General features: G+C 50.2%; 2 protein-coding genes across 2 annotated transcripts; one reads left to right on the top strand and one right to left on the bottom strand.

Annotated features, from left to right (window-relative positions):
- Positions 1-1964: 1964 nt before the first annotated feature.
- LOC147957370 (uncharacterized) lies at positions 1965-2810 on the bottom strand. The gene has a single exon (XM_087536419.1). The coding sequence runs from the start codon at positions 2760-2762 to the stop codon at positions 2067-2069; it is 696 nt and encodes a 231-aa protein (XP_087392545.1). The 5' UTR covers positions 2763-2810; the 3' UTR covers positions 1965-2066.
- Positions 2811-4062: 1252 nt separating this feature from the next.
- Positions 4063-5117, top strand: LOC147957369 (uncharacterized). Its single transcript, XM_087536787.1, has one exon. It carries the CDS (start codon positions 4131-4133, stop codon positions 4842-4844), a length of 714 nt encoding a protein of 237 aa, XP_087392913.1. The 5' UTR covers positions 4063-4130; the 3' UTR covers positions 4845-5117.
- The last annotated feature ends 11181 nt before the right edge of the window (positions 5118-16298 follow it).

Raw genomic sequence — 16298 nt, 5'->3', positions numbered from 1 at the left:
CCCACCTGGGGCAGGGGCGGGGGAAGCGGCCGCGGCACATCGCGGCTGACCCCGACGCCGCTTCTTCTTGGAAGGACCCTGCCGGGCGCGAGGCTGGCCTGCGCCAGGGGCAGAAGGAGAGGCCGGGGTGGAGGGACCGGAGGCTGCCGCGGCATGGGGAGGCACATACTTCCGGGGTGCGGCCGGGGGAAGCGACGCTTGAGGGCACGGAGATGCTGGGCGGGATGAGCGGGGGGGAGGGGCTCCGTCCGCGGTGAGGGCCGGGGGAGGGGGAGCGGCGACGGGAGCGCCCTTCTCCCACAGCGGTCGGAGGAGACCGAGAGCGGCCCGGCGAGCGCCGATCGACTCTGCGCTCGTCCCGGAGCTCGCGGTGAAGCTCCTCTTCACGGCGGAGGGCATCCGGGGAGGGGCGGGGTAGGTCGCGGCAGTCATCCGGGCGACGCTTGTGTCGTGCCTCGCCGTCGTCCCACTCTCGGGTCATGGACCGGGGAGGAGGGAAGGAGGGAGGGTCGGCGGCTATGTCGGGGAGCCGAGCGGGGGCAGGCGGTTCGGGGCGAGCTGGAGCGCCGGGGAGGAACCAGGCGAGGGAATGGAGGCGGCGAGGAGGGAGGAAGCCGTACGAGGGAGCCCCTGGGGCAGCCAAATGGCCGAACGGGGGGGAAGCAGGCCTAGGGCACGCAGCCAACCCAGCAACGAGGGTCCGGCCCAGTCCTGGGGGAGCGGGCCCAGCCAGCGCCACTGCCAGCCCATTCGGGCAGCGGCCCAGTAGGCCACGGCCCAAGTGAGCGCGGGGCAAGGAGCGGGGCGCGGCCGCGTCCCGTGGGGTTTCCCCTCGATAGAAGGCCGCCGCCGCCACCGCCGCCGACCCCGGCGGGGGACAACGGGAAGGCGCCGGACCGGAGGAGAGAGCGGGGCGAAACGTGGCGAAGTGGCATGAGGAAGATCCAAACGACCCGATGAACGGGCGGAAGGGGGAAGCACGCACAACCGGGGTCGGAGTCGCACCGGCGTGGCACACCGCCGGGGAAGCCAGGGGCGGCGAACGGGGAGGTGTGCCCGACGAGCGGCACCATGACGAGCGGGCCGGACCGAGGTCGGAGCGGCCGGCCACCCCCAGGAGCGCCTTCGACAATGACGGGCGACACCAGCCCGCAAGGCGGCAGCTTGCACCACACCGTACCTCGCCGGCGCCGTCGGCCGCAGCCGCCGCGAGCCACCGTCAGAGCCCTGCACGAGGGAGACTGGGTCACTGGCCACGACGGGCGGATGCAGCACGACTGGGCACCGTGGAGAGGGGGGCAGGCACGCACGCAGCGGGCGGGGGGAGGGGGGGAGAGGGGGAGGCCGCGTCGTCGTCTGCCAAGTCGGACTAGCGGATGCGGGCCGGGGCGGCCAGCGAGGATGGGGACGGAGCCAGCGAGGGGGGCGCCAGTAGCGGGAGGTCCGGCGATGGACCCAGGGGAGCAGGCGCGGCAGGATCGACGATGGACGCGGCGAGCCGCGCGTCGCCATCGGCATCACCAGAGCTCGCCATCCTCCCAGCCGCCCCTCAAATTTATTGACTCATCATTCCGCAGCATGCATCGATCCCAATGCAGGTTCTTCGCCTCAGATTTCCTCGCCCTTTGCAAGTATCTCGATCAACTGGTGCACGAGACCCGCTGCGCTTTTTCGGTCTAGATAAGGTTCAACTGGGATCATGGTAGGTCTAAGTTCAGTTTCGAATCTGGATTGGTAATTCATATACATGCGTGTATATAAGCACAAGAACTGTGCAAGGTTGTAACGGAAATAATTGAAGGATTTGAAAAGAGAAATGAACAGCAAATAAGATGGCACAATACGAGCCTTTGACAAGTTTTCTGTTTTGCAGGTCGAAGGCATTTTCTCAAAAGGACATGCACACACAGCGAAATTCATCATTCAACACTTTGAAAGATTAAAACGATCCTTCACACCAACACTGATTAATCGTCGTTAATTAATAATTGAATAAATAAAAGAAAGAAGTTCAACCATGGATGGACACAGATGCACACATCCATCGTACTGGCTGCCTAGATAGCTCATATGTCCGGCTGATTGATAGTCGGCAGATTCTTCATGCATCGCACGTCGGCTGCAGCCGTACTGTCGTGGTCGTCCTCATCGCCGCCAACGACGATGGGCGAGCAGTAGTAAATGGCCGGCACGGCGTCGGTCACGTTGTGGCCGGAGTAAACCTCGACAGTGCGGGTGCCATTCAGCATCAACGTCGCGTCTTTGATGCTGCTGCCGTTGGCGAGGAACATGAAGTAGTCCTCCTGAAACGGAACAGTCGCGGCCGTCGCTAGCTGAACGACGGTGTCCACCCTGTTCTGCAGCTCCAAGGCCACGTCACCCATGCCGGGATTGATGAAACCGTTTACCTGACCCGACGAGTTGGTGCTCCAGAGCGAGGTGGAAACCTTAGTGTAGTAGATGCGGACGCGGCCGCTGGGGTTGACGGCTTGGAGGGTGAACGAGAAGCTCAAGCTGTCCATGCCAACGCTGGCGTTGAACTGCCTGGTCAGCTTGTGGGTTGGTTTCACAGAGACGAAGCCTCCGGAGACCAGGAGATACATCTCCGCTGGGCGGAGCACCACTTTGATGGCGTACACGATGACCGCCACGATGAGCACGGTCACCACGGCGGCCACCACGTAGCGCGCGGAGTCGAGACACCGGAAGACTGATTTCTCGTCGCCGTCCAGGGAGTCGTCTGGCGCCGGCGCCGGCGCCATGCTATGTGTTGGACTTGGATTAGCTTTCTGCGTCGTGGCTGGTTTCTGTGTCGACGCATATATAAAGGCAAAGCATGATTGCTTCACCATCACCGTTACTTTCCATTTATACACACCATTTACCTGCGCTTTAATAACCGACACATTGGCATAACATGAATGCAACGGAATCTTTCCATTTTATATTATGAAACGGAGGCACTAGTGTTTATATTTTGCACATCTAAATGGCTCGATCAAGCGTAAAAAGAAAAAAAATTCCCACAAAAATCTCCATATAAGATCAATGCCGTATGTGTTAGACGTGCCTTAGCAAAACTGTTTGTTAATACCTTCGTTTCAAAATATAAAACATTTTTGTAGGCCATTCCTTGGCTATGATATAAAGACCCGGAGTCGACGCATAGTGGCCGTTGTTTTTATCCTTGACTGTGGCGATCATGTTGAAGTCACCACCAAGAAGCCAGCAAGCGCGCATGTCGTGAAGATCGGAGAGGAAAATGATCTTATTCGCCTCGTCCTGATGGCCATAAACTCCAGTCACCAAATAGTGTGGGGTCCGATCGCGCGGGGAGACAAGCGCGGTGCTGAAGTGGCCTCCAATGGTAGGGTTGGAAAATGCCACCTGGGAGTCCCGCCAAGCCAGCAAGATCCCACCGCAACTGTCGTTAGGAGGGTGGAAGTAGGGCGAGGTTCTCGGTGATGACAGACGACGAGACAACATATAACTTTGTTACTTGCAAACATACAACGGTCGGGGGCCCTAGAGGTGATAACGGAATGCACGATCTTGCGCTTGGCGGGGCAGTTTAGGCACCGAACGTTCCGAAAGATGATGCAATTGCTGGATCCATAAACAATGATATAGGTCCGGTGGGGGCAGAGGGTTTTTCAAGCCTCGACAAGGCGAGGTGGCATGCTGAGAGGCGTCGCCGGTGGGTTGAGGCACCTTCCAACCATGCTTCGACCGTGTTAGCTGCAAGCGGTCGGTCAGACATCTGAGCATATTTGGAGAGGACATCTTCCGATAGCGGTTCATCATCATGAAGCAGGCACCATGCTTGGGGAGGGGGAGCAGGATGCGTGTCCTGCACGCCGATTCCGATGCGCAGATTGGCCGCCGGCAGGCGGAACCAGGTCCGGAAGCAAAGCACTTTTTTTTTCTTTCCAAAAGCAAGTTCACGAGGCGTGGGGTTAGCGTGTGCGAGGACACGGTCACAATATTCCACCGACAGTGGATGTTTGTCTCGTCGTAGCCGTGCAGCTGCATTAGCGTGGTCGAAGAAGTGCTTTGCTTGATCAGCACTTCTGAGCGAGCTTTGCTTAATCAGCTACGAAGTGGAGTACTTTATTCGAATTCGTGCATGCATGCATGCATGCATAAGCAGCTACAAGGCGCGCACCGGCCGGCCGAACCACCTGTTTTGTACGTACTACCAAGAGCTAGGTAAGATGCATACTACTGATGCTACTGTCAACAAGGCTACGGCCGAGGCGACCAACTTTTGGACTACCAGGAACTACATCCTGGCGGCGCTCGGGGGCACACTCGCCGTCACGGCCATCGTCATCATCGTCTCCGTCCTCCTCGGCCCCGCGCACATCAGCTTCTACATCGTCCAAGCCTCGAGCACCGTTCCCGGGGCGAGCAACAACGACACCCACTACCTGAACCTCACCATCGCCGCCGCCAACGCCAGCCGAAAGCGCGCGGCTGTGCGGTACCAGAGCGTCTTCGTCTACCTCAAGAACAGCACGATCGCGGCCGGGCGGAACACCTACACCATCCAGGCCCCGGTCTATGCGATGACGCCGCCGATGAACAAGTACCTCCCGCCAGGAGCAGAGCCGGTGAACATTAAGGCGTCGGCGCACTTGCTGAAGAGTGACCAGACCCAGGGCTTCATCGGTCGCCGGATGAACGTCAGCGGCTTCACCGTGGTGGTGACCGCGCTCGTCCGCTTCCGGATCCACGGGATTCCCACGAGGGCGTACGACATCAAGGTCTCCTGCAATCACGTCTTTTTCTCGGAAGAAGAACCGTCCAGCATCCGCCCGCCGGCAATCAATTGCACGGCTTAATCACTTTTTGGTAGCCAATGTTTCATCTGCTGCGCATGCGCGCGTCTGTGGATTTCCTTTCTTCGATCTTCCTGTGGATCGATCTGCTATCCTTTGGTTGTTTCAGTTTCAATTCCTGGGTGTTCAGGAGATACCCAATTATTGGTAGATGTGTGCTTTCGCATTCCTTCTTATCTGCATCGGGTATGGTTTTGTAATGGTGATGATCCATGGACACGTGTGTTAGTGAAGAAATAGATTTGTGAGGTTTGTTTGAAGTTTGGTTTTGAATTACTACCCATGGCATGTACACAATTAAACACGTGACATCATATATAGCGCAAAATCAAAATTTATAGGACGATTCTTCCGTTTTCTTTGTTACAGATCCGAATGACCCGCCAACCATTAGTTTCGTATCGCACGGGCACAATTCTCGCGATCTTCACTCTGTTCCTGCCGAGTCCTCCTCCTTGAGATATTCTTTGCACTAGAGCAGAATTGTGCTATTAAGACACACCTATGGCCTAGGGGGGTGTGCCGGGTGTGCCATGGCACACCTAGAATTTATCAAAATATTTTTCTACCATGTAATATTTAGCATATTTTTAAGGCCCATCCAAGCCAATTGAAATAGACCACATTTTTTTTAAATGTACACCCACTTCATTTTATTTCTGGATCCGCGACTGCCTAAGGCACAGCCTATCATCGAACTATGTGTGATGAAGGCATCACAATCGCTAGAAAAATAACGAAGAAGTCTGTTTTAAACCTTGTCTTCGTTCGACCCGGCAAATTCGAACCGCAACCTTGGAACCTGAAATCGACACCCCCACCTATCTGATCCCAGTTCTTTGCGCCCTTAAGCCCGTTCCCAAATAGGGATTCGCTGACGTGTGAGCGGGATTGCTGACTTTGCTTCGATGGTGGGTCCAACAGGTTCAGGCACGGGGATAACTGGCTGAGCCGGACCAGCTCGCCTCCTTGCTGCTCTGTTCGCCTCCATTCTCCCCTGACGAATCAACTTCTCCTCCGCGGCGGCGATGGCAAACGGCGGATGATCGCAACGACCTCCGACGAGCACTCCTGCAGAACAAGAGCAGGTACACGATGTTCTTCCCGAGTGTCCATTCCCTGCTTTTTTGGGGGAAATTTTAGCCTCTTGCAAGCGCTAGGTTTAGGGTTCTACAGGTGTTCAAGTTTGGGTTTTTTGGGAGAAATTTTTGGTAGGTCAGATTGTGCTATTTGTAGTTCTAGTTCAATTATGCTTATATATTTGTTGCAATGTAGGATTTTGTCGTTGAAAACATGGATCCAGCAGAAGTGTTGACTGTCAGATTTCACTTTGGGGGCGAGTTCATACGGATTGGTCCATCGCTTGATTATGTGGGTGGAGATATTGGAATGTCAGAGATTGAGCGGGACAAGCTCTCATTGCCGGAGCTAAAAGGCTTTTTAGGAGATCATATGACAGTGAAGGAAAGCATGAAGTACCATTTTTTGTTGCCTGGCATGGAGTTGATAAATGGATTGCTTTTCTTGTTTGATGATGTTGGTTGCATGAAGATGTCTGAGTACACTACAGATGGAGGGGTTGCTGAAGTATATGTGGAGTATAATGGGGAAGAGAATGAGCCAGAGGAAGCAAATAGTGGGTCTGATTTTGAAGGAGATGAGCTTGAGGACCTGATGTGCATTGGCAGTGAAGATGAGCCTGATTTAGTGATCGCAGCAGAAAATGAGCAAGACAATGGAAATGAACAGAGTAGTGGTGCAAGAGGAGAGATACTTGAACATATCCTTATTCCCAATAAAGGTGGTGTGGTCACACAAGTGATAAGCAGTCCATTGAAAAAAAGTGAGAAGTGGTTATGCTAGTCAGAGTTCTCAAGTTGTTAATCCAACTGAACCATATGATACGTCCCAAGTTTCTGAAGTTGCACAAAATGTTGCAGTACATGCACAACATGCTATTGTAGTTCCACAAAATGCTACTACAATTTCTGAAAATGTTGTAGTAGTTTCTGAAAATGTTGCAGAAGTTGCACAAGATGTTGCAGATTCATCTGACTCGGAGGACATTGAGTATGTGCCCCATACAGATGACAGTGGGGAAGAATCAGAGGTTGTTGAGATGAGAAAGCATGCAAGTGTTGGAAATATGCCCTAGAGGCAATAATAAAATGATTATTATATTTCCTTGTTCATGATAATTGTCTATTATTCATGCTATAATTGTATTATCCGGAAATCGTAATACATGTGTGAATACATAGACCACAATGTGTCCCTAGTGAGCCTCTAGTTGACTAGCTCGTTGATCAACAGATAGTCATGGTTTCCTGGCTATGGACATGGTGATGTCATTGATAACGGGATCACATCATTAGGAGAATGATGTGATGGACAAGACCTAAACCTAAGCATAGCACAAAGATCGTGTAGTTCGTTTGTTGTAGCTTTTCTGGATGTCAAGTATCATTTCCTTAGACCATGAGATTGTGCAACTCCCGGATGCCGTAGGAGTGCCTTGGGTGTGCCAAACGTCACAACGTAACTGGGTGACTATAAAGGTACATTACAGGTATCTCCGAAAGTGTCTGTTGGGTTGGCACGAATCGAGACTGGGATTTGTCACTCCGTATGACGGAGAGGTATCTCTGGGCCCACTCGGTAATGCATCATCATAATGAGCTCAATGTGATCAAGTGGTTGATCATGGGATCATGCATTACGGTACGAGTAAAGTGACTTGCCGGTAACGAGACTGAACGAGGTATTGGGATACCGACGATCGAGTTTCGGGCAAGTAACGTACCGATTGACAAAGGGAATTGAGTACAGGATTGATTAGGTCCTCGACATCGTGGTTCATCCGATGAGATTATCGAGGAGCATGTGGGAGCCAACATGGGTATCCAGATCCCGCTGTTGGTTATTGACCAGAGAGTCGTCTCGGTCATGTCTGCTTGTCTCCCGAACCCGTAGGGTCTACACACTTAAGGTTCGGTGACGCTAGGGTTGTATAGATATGAGTATGCAGTAATCCGAAAGTTGTTCGGAGTCCCGGATGAGATCCTGGACGTCACGAGGAGTTCCGGAATTGTCCGGAGGTGAAGAATTATATATAGGAAGTGTAGTTTCGGCCATCGGTAAAGTTTCGGGGGTCACCGGTATTGTACCGGGACCACCGGATGGGTCCCGGGGTCCACCGGGTGGGGCCACCCATCCCGGAGGGCCCCATGGGTTGAAGTGGGGAGGGGAACCAGCCCATAGTGGGCTGGTGCGCACCCCCCTTGGGCCCCCCATGTGCCTAGGGTTGGGAACCCTAGGGGAGGGGCGCCTCCACTTGCCTTGGGGGGTACTCCACCCCTTGGCCGCCGCCCCCCCTAGGAGATCCCATCTCCTAGGGCCGGTGCACCCCCCTAGGGGGCCTATATAAAAGAGGGGGGAGGGAGGGCAGCAAGACCTCAAGCCTTGGCGCCTCCCTCTCCCCTGCTACACCTCTCCCTCTCGCAGAAGCTCGGCGAAGCCCTGCTGCGGTGACTGCTGCATCCACCACCACGCCGTCGTGCTGCTGGATCTTCATCAACCTCTCCTTCCCCCTTGCTGGATCAAGAAGGAGGAGACGTCACACTGACCGTACGTGTGTTGAACGTGGAGGTGCCGTCCGTTCGGCGCTAGGATCTCCGGTGATTTGGATCACGACGAGTACGACTCCCTCATCCCCGTTCTTTGAACGCTTCCGCTCGCGATCTACAAAGGTATGCAGATGCATCCGATCACTCATTGCTAGTTGACTCCATAGATTGATCTTGGTGAAACGTAGGAAAATTTTTTGTTTTCTGCAACGTTCCCCAACAGTGGCATCATCAGCTAGGTCTATGCGTAGTTCTGTTTGCACAAGTAGAACACAATTTGTTGTGGGCGTAGATGTTGTCAACTTTCTTGCCGCTACTAGTCTTATTTTGCTTCAGCGGTATTGTGGAATGAAGCGGCCCGGACCAACCTTACACGTACGCTTACGAGAGACCGGTTCCACCGACTGACATGCACTAGTTGCATAAGGTGGCTGGCGGGTGTCTGTCTCTCCCACTTTAGTTGGAGCGGATTCGACGAAAAGAGTCCTTATGAAGGGTAAATAGAAGTTGACAAATCACGTTGTGGCTTTAACGTAGGTAATAAAACGTTCTTGCTAGAACCCTCTTGCAGCCATGTAAAACTTGCAACAACAATTAGAGGACGTCTAACTTGTTTTTGCAGCAAGTGTTTTGTGATGTGATATGGCCAAAGTTGTGATGAATGATGAATGATATATGTGATGTATGAGATCATGTTCTTGTAATAGGAATCATGACTTGCATGTCGATGAGTATGACAACCGGCAGGAGCCATAGGAGTTGTTCTTATTTTTTGTATGACCTGCGTGTCATTGAGAAACACCATGTAAATTACTTTACTTTATTGCTAAACGTGTTAGCCATAGTAGTAGAAGTAATAGTTGGCGAGCAACTTCATGGAGACACGATGATGGAGATCATGATGATGGAGATCATGGTGTCATGCCGGTGACAAGATGATCATGGAGCCCCAAGATGGAGATCAAAGGAAGCTATATGATACTGGCCATATCATGTCACTATTATTTGATTGCATGTGATGTTTATCATATTTTTGCATCTTGTTTACTTAGAATGACGGTAGTAAATAAGATGATCCCTCATAATAATTTCAAGAAAGTGTTCCCCCTAACTGTGCACCGTTGCGACAGTTCGTTGTTTCGAAGCACCACGTGATGAGCGGGTGTGATAGATTCCAACGTTCACATACAACGGGTGTAAGACAGATTTACACATGCAAACACTTAGGTTGACTTGACGAGCCTATCATGTACAGACATGGCCTCGGAACACAGAAGACCGAAAGGTCGAGCATGAGTCGTATAGAAGATACGATCAACATGAAGATGTTCACCGATGTTGACTAGTCCATCTCACGTGATGATTGGACACGGCCTAGTTAACCCGGATCATGTTATACTTAGATGACTCGAGGGATGTCTATCTGAGTGGGAGTTCATTGAATAATTTGATTAGATGAACTTAATTATCATGAACTTAGTCTAAAATCTTTACAATATGTCTTGTAGATCAAATGGCCAACGTTGTCCTCAACTTCAATGCGTTCCTAGAGAAAATCAAGCTGAAAGACGATGGCAGCAACTATACGGACTGGGTCCGGAACCTGAGGATCATCCTCATAGCTGCCAAGAAAGATTATGTCCTAGAAGCACCGCTAGGTGACGCACCCGTCCCACAGAACCAAGACGTTATGAACGCTTGGCAGACACGTGCTGATGATTACTCCCTCGTTCAGTGCGGCATGCTTTACAGCTTAGAACCGGGGATCCAAAAGTGTTTTGAGCGACACAGAGCATATGAGATGTTCGAAGAGCTGAAAATGGTTTTCCAAGCTCATGCCCGGGTCGAGAGATATGAAGTCTCCGACAAGTTCTTCAGCTGTAAGATGAAGGAAAATAGTTCTGTCAGTGAGCACATACTCAAAATGTCTGGGTTGCATAACCTCTTGACTCAGCTGGGAGTTAATCTCCCGGATGACGCGGTCATTGACAGAATCCTTCAGTCGCTTCCACCAAGCTACAAGAGCTTTGTGATGATCTTCAATATGCAGGGGATGGAAAAGACCATTCCTGAAGTATTTGCAATGCTCAAATCAGCAGAGGTAGAAGTCAAAAAGGAACATCAAGTGTTGATGGTGAATAAAACCACTAAGTTCAAGAAAGGCAAGGGTAAGAAGAACTTCAAGAAGGACGGCAAGGGAGTTGCCGCGCCCGGTAAGCAAGCTGCCAGGAAGAAGCCAAAGAATGGACCCAAGCCCAAGACTGAGTGCTTTTATTGCAAGGGAAGTGGTCACTAGAAGCGGAACTGCCCCAAATACTTAGCGGACAAGAAGGCCGGCATCACAAAAGGTATATGTGATATACATGTAATTGATGTGTACCTTACCAGTACTCGTAGTAGCTCCTGGGTATTTGATACCGGTGCGGTTGCTCACATTTGTAACTCAAAGCAGGAGCTGCGGAATAAGCGGAGACTGGCGAAGGACGAGGTGACGATGCGCGTCGGGAATGGTTCCAAGGTCGATGTGATCGCCGTCGGCACGCTACCTCTACATTTACCTACGGGATTAGTTTTAAACCTCAATAATTGTTATTTAGTGCCAGCTTTGAGCATGAACATTGTATTAGGATCTCGTTTAATACGAGATGGCTACTCATTTAAATCCGAGAATAATGGTTGTTCTATTTATATGAGAGATATGTTTTACAGTCATGCTCCATTGGTGAATGGTTTATTCTTAATGAATCTCGAGCGTAATGCTACACATATTCATAGTGTGAATACCAAAAGATGTAAGGTTGATAATGATAGTCCCACATACTTGTGGCACTGCCGCCTTGGTCACATAGGTGTCAAACGCATGAAGAAGCTCCATGCAGATGGACTTTTAGACTCTCTTGATTACAAATCATTTGACACGTGCGAACCACGCCTCATGGGTAAAATGACCAAGACTCCATTCTCAGGAACAATGGAGCGAGCAACCAACTTATTGGAAATCATACATACTGATGTGTACGGTCCAATGAGTGTTGAGGCTCGCAGTGGCTATCGTTATGTTCTCACCCTCACTGATGACTTGAGTAGATATGGGTATGTCTACTTAATGAAACACAAGTCTGAGACCTTTGAAAAGTTCAAGGAATTTCAGAGTGAGGTTGAGAATCAACGTGATAGGAAAATCAAGTTCTTGCGATCAGATCGTGGGGGAGAATACTTGAGTCACGAATTTGGCACACACTTAAGAAAATGTGGAATAGTTTCACAACTCACGCCGCCTGGAACACCTCAGCGTAATGGTGTGTCCGAACATCGTAATCGCACTCTATTAGATATGGTGCGATCTATGATGTCTCTTACCGATTTACCGATATCATTTTGGGGCTATGTTTTAGAGACTGCCGCATTCACTTTAAATAGGGCTCCGTCGAAATCCGTTGAGACGACACCGTATGAATTATGGTTTGGGAAGAAACCTAAGCTGTCATTTCTAAAAGTTTGGGGATGCGATGCTTATGTCAAGAAACTTCAACCTGAAAAGCTCGAACCCAAGTCGGAAAAATGCGTCTTCATAGGATACCCTAAAGAAACTGTTGGGTATACCTTCTACCTCAGATCTGAAGGCAAGATCTTTGTTGCCAAGAATGGGTCCTTTCTAGAGAAAGAGTTTCTCTCGAAAGAAATAAGTGGGAGGAAGGTAGAACTTGATGAAGTATTACCTCTTGAACCGGTAAGTGGCGCGGCTCAAGAAAATGTTCCTAAGGTGCCTGCACCAACTAGAGAGGAAGTTGTTGATGATGATCATGAAACTTCAGATCAAGTTGCTACTGAACTTCGTAGGTCCACAAGGACACGTTCCGCACCAGAGTGGTACGGCAACCCTGTCTTGGAAATCATGTTGTTAGACAACTGTGAACCTTCGAACTATGAAGAAGCGATGGCGGGCCCGCATTCCGACAAATGGCTGGAAGCCATGAAATCCGAGATAGGATCCATGTATGAAAACGAAGTATGGACTTTGACTGACTTGCCCGTTGATCGGCAAGCCATAGAAAATAAATGGATCTTTAAGAAGAAGACAGACGCGGATGGTAATGTGACCATCTATAAAGCTCGGCTTGTCGCTAAGGGTTATCGACAAGTTCAAGGGGTTGACTATGATGAGACTTTCTCACCCGTAGCGAAGCTGAAGTCCGTCCGAATCATGTTAGCAATTGCCGCATTCTATGATTATGAGATATGGCAAATGGACGTCAAAACGGCATTCCTTAATGATTTCCTTAAGGAAGAATTGTATATGATGCAGCCGGAAGGTTTTGTCGATCCTAAGAATGCTGACAAGGTGTGCAAGCTCCAACGCTCGATTTATGGGCTGGTGCAAGCATCTCGGAGTTGGACATTCACTTTGATGAGATGATCAAAGCGTTTGGGTTTATGCAGACTTATGGAGAAGCCTGCGTTTACAAGAAAGTGAGTGGGATCTCTGTAGCATTTCTCATATTGTATGTGGATGACATACTGTTGATGGGAAATGATATAGAATTCTTGGAAAGCATAAAGGCCTATTTGAACAAGTGTTTTTCAATGAAGGACCTTGGAGAAGCTGCTTACATATTAGGCATCAAGATCTATTGAGATAGATCGAGACGCCTCATTGGTCTTTCACAGAGTACGTACCTTGACAAGATTTTGAAGAAGTTCAAAATGGATCAGTCAAAGAAGGGGTTCTTGCCTGTATTGCAAGGTACGAGATTGAGCTTGGCTCAATGCCTGACCACGGCAGAAGATAGAGAAAAGATGAGTGTCGTCCCCTATGCCTCGGCCATAGGGTCCATCATGTATGCTATGCTGTGTACCAGACCTGATGTAAACCTTGCCGTGAGTTTGGTAGGAAGGTACCAAAGTAATCCCGGCATGGAACAGTGGACCTGTCAAAAATATCCTGAAGTACCTGAAAAGGACTAAGGAAATGTTTCTCGTTTATGGAGGTGACGAAGAGCTCGTCGTAAAGGGTTACGTCAATGCTAGCTTCGACATAGATCTGGATGACTCTAAGTCACAAACCGGATACGTGTATATTTTGAATGGTGGGGCAGTAAGCTGGTGTAGTTGCAAGCAAAGCGTTGTGGTGGGATCTACATGTGAAGGGGAGTACATGGAAGCCTCGGAGGCAGAACACGAAGCAGTCTGGGTGAAGGAGTTCATTACCGACCTAGGAGTCATACCCAATGCTTCGGGCCTGATGACTCTCTTCTGTGACAACACTGGAGCTATTGCCCTTGCCAAGGAGCCCAGGTTTCACTGGAAGACCAGGCATATCAAGTGTCGCTTCAACTCCATTCGTGAAAGTGTTCAAAATGGAGACATAGAGATTTTTAAAGTACATACGGACCTGAATGTAGCAGATCCATTGACTAAACCTCTTCCTAGAGCAAAACATGATCAACACCAGAATTCCATGGGTGTTCGATTCATCACAATGTAACTAGATGATTGACTCTAGTGCAAGTGGGAGTCTGTTGGAAATATGCCCTAGAGGCAATAATAAAATGATTATTATATTTCCTTGTTCATGATAATTGTCTATCATTCATGCTATAATTGTATTATCCGGAAATCGTAATACATGTGTGAATACATAGACCACAATGTGTCCCTAGTGAGCCTCTAGTTGACTAGCTCGTTGATCAACAGATGGTCATGGTTTCCTGGCTATGGACATGGGGATGTCATTGATAACGGGATCACATCATTAGGAGAATGATGTGATGGAAAAGACCTAAACCTAAGCATAGCACAAAGATCGTGTAGTTCGTTTGCTGTAGCTTTTCTAGATGTCAAGTATCATTTCCTTAGACCATGAGATTGTGCAACTCCCGGATGCCGTAGGAGTGCCTTGGGTGTGCCAAACGTCACAACGTAACTGGGTGACTATAAAGGTACATTACAGGTATCTCCGAAAGTGTCTGTTGGGTTGGCACGAATCGAGACTGGGATTTGTCACTCCATATGACGGAGAGGTATCTCTGGACCCACTCGGTAATGCATCATCATAATGAGCTCAATGTGATCAAGTGGTTGATCACGGGATCATGCATTATGGTACGAGTAAAGTGACTTGCCGTTAACGAGACTGAACGAGGTATTGGGATACCGACGATCGAGTCTCGGGCAAGTAACATACCGATTGACAAAGGGAATTGAGTACGGGATTGATTAGGTCCTCGACATCGTGGTTCATCCGATGAGATCATCGAGGAGCATGTGGGAGCCAACATGGGTATCCAGATCCCACTATTGGTTATTGACCAGAGAGTCGTCTCGGTCATGTCTGCTTGTCTCCCGAACCCGTAGGGTCTATACACTTAAGGTTCGGTGACGCTAGGGTTGTATAGATATGAGTATGCAGTAATCCGAAAGTTGTTCGGAGTCCCGGATGAGATCCTGGACGTCACGAGGAGTTCCGGAATTGTCCGGAGGTGAAGAATTATATATAGGAAGTGTAGTTTCGGCCATCGGGAAAGTTTCGGGGGTCACCGGTATTGTACCGGGACCACCGGATGGGTCCCGGGGTCCACCGGGTGGGGCCACCCATCCCGGAGGGCCCCATGGGCTGAAGTGGGGAGGGGAACCAGCCCATAGTGGGCTGGTGCGCCCCCCCCCTTGGGCCCCCCATGCGCCTAGGGTTGGGAACCCTAGGGGAGGGGGCGCCTCCACTTGCCTTGGGGGGTACTCCACCCCCTTGGCCGTCGCCCCCCTAGGAGATCCCATATCCTAGGGCCGGCGCACCCCCTAGGGGGCCTATATAAAGGAGGGGGGAGGGAGGGCAGCAAGACCTCAAGCCTTGGCGCCTCCCTCTCCCCTGCTACACCTCTCCCTCTCGCAGAAGCTCGGCGAAGCCCTGCTGCGGTGACTGCTGCATCCACCACCACGCCGTCGTGCTGCTGGATCTTCATCAACCTCTCCTTCCCCCTTGCTGGATCAAGAAGGAGGAGACGTCACGCTGACCGTACGTGTGTTGAACGCGGAGGCGCCGTCCGTTCGGCGCTAGGATCTCCGGTGATTTGGATCACGACGAGTACGACTCCCTCATCCCCGTTCTTTGAACGCTTCCGCTCGCGATCTATAAAGGTATGTAGATGCATCCGATCACTCGTTGCTAGTTGACTCCATAGATTGATCTTGGTGAAACGTAGGAATTTTTTTTGTTTTCTGCAACGTTCCCCAACAGCAAGAAAATTCAGGAAAAAGATGAGAGATTCTAAGAAGTGGGCTGATGCAGATTCAACTGGGGCAGTGCGTATTGAACTGGTGGCAAATGTGGAGGAGGCAGTACAGGATATGGAGTTTGAATCATCTGATGAGGACTACTCATATGATGAAGATGAAGATGGGAACATGGTTAGAAGGAAGAGCCAATATGTTAGGTTTATGTTGAGCTACTAAGGAAGTAATAACCCCTAAAGAAGCTAGAGCAAGACCTAACTGAAAATGAATCGAATTGTTGATTGTGTCATAAAGGCCCTTATGCCCACGCCCTAATCGACCCCCCGGAGGAGTATGCGCTTCTAAAAGATCTTTAATACTGTGCCCAATTCCGAAGTTAGTTTGATACATGTGACCGGCAATGAGAAAAATAAATGCAATAGCTAAATGATGGTGAGCCATATCGGTCAGCCACAAACTTTGTGTTTGTGGATGGAATCCCCCAAGAAGAGTTAGAATGGCAGTTCCCGCTCCTTGAGCGGTACCAAATAAATGATTACTCGAATCAGGGTTTTGGGCATAAAGATTCCATTGACCCGTCAAAAGGGGTCCCAACCCCTGGGGA

The sequence above is a fragment of the Triticum urartu genome, chromosome 7A, assembly GCF_056163025.1.
Source record: "Triticum urartu cultivar PI428250 chromosome 7A, HENAU_Tu73, whole genome shotgun sequence".
Classification (NCBI taxonomy): Eukaryota; Viridiplantae; Streptophyta; class Magnoliopsida; order Poales; family Poaceae; genus Triticum; species Triticum urartu.
Note: the sequence above shows the minus strand (reverse complement) of the source record. Positions and strands in the feature narration are given on the sequence as shown.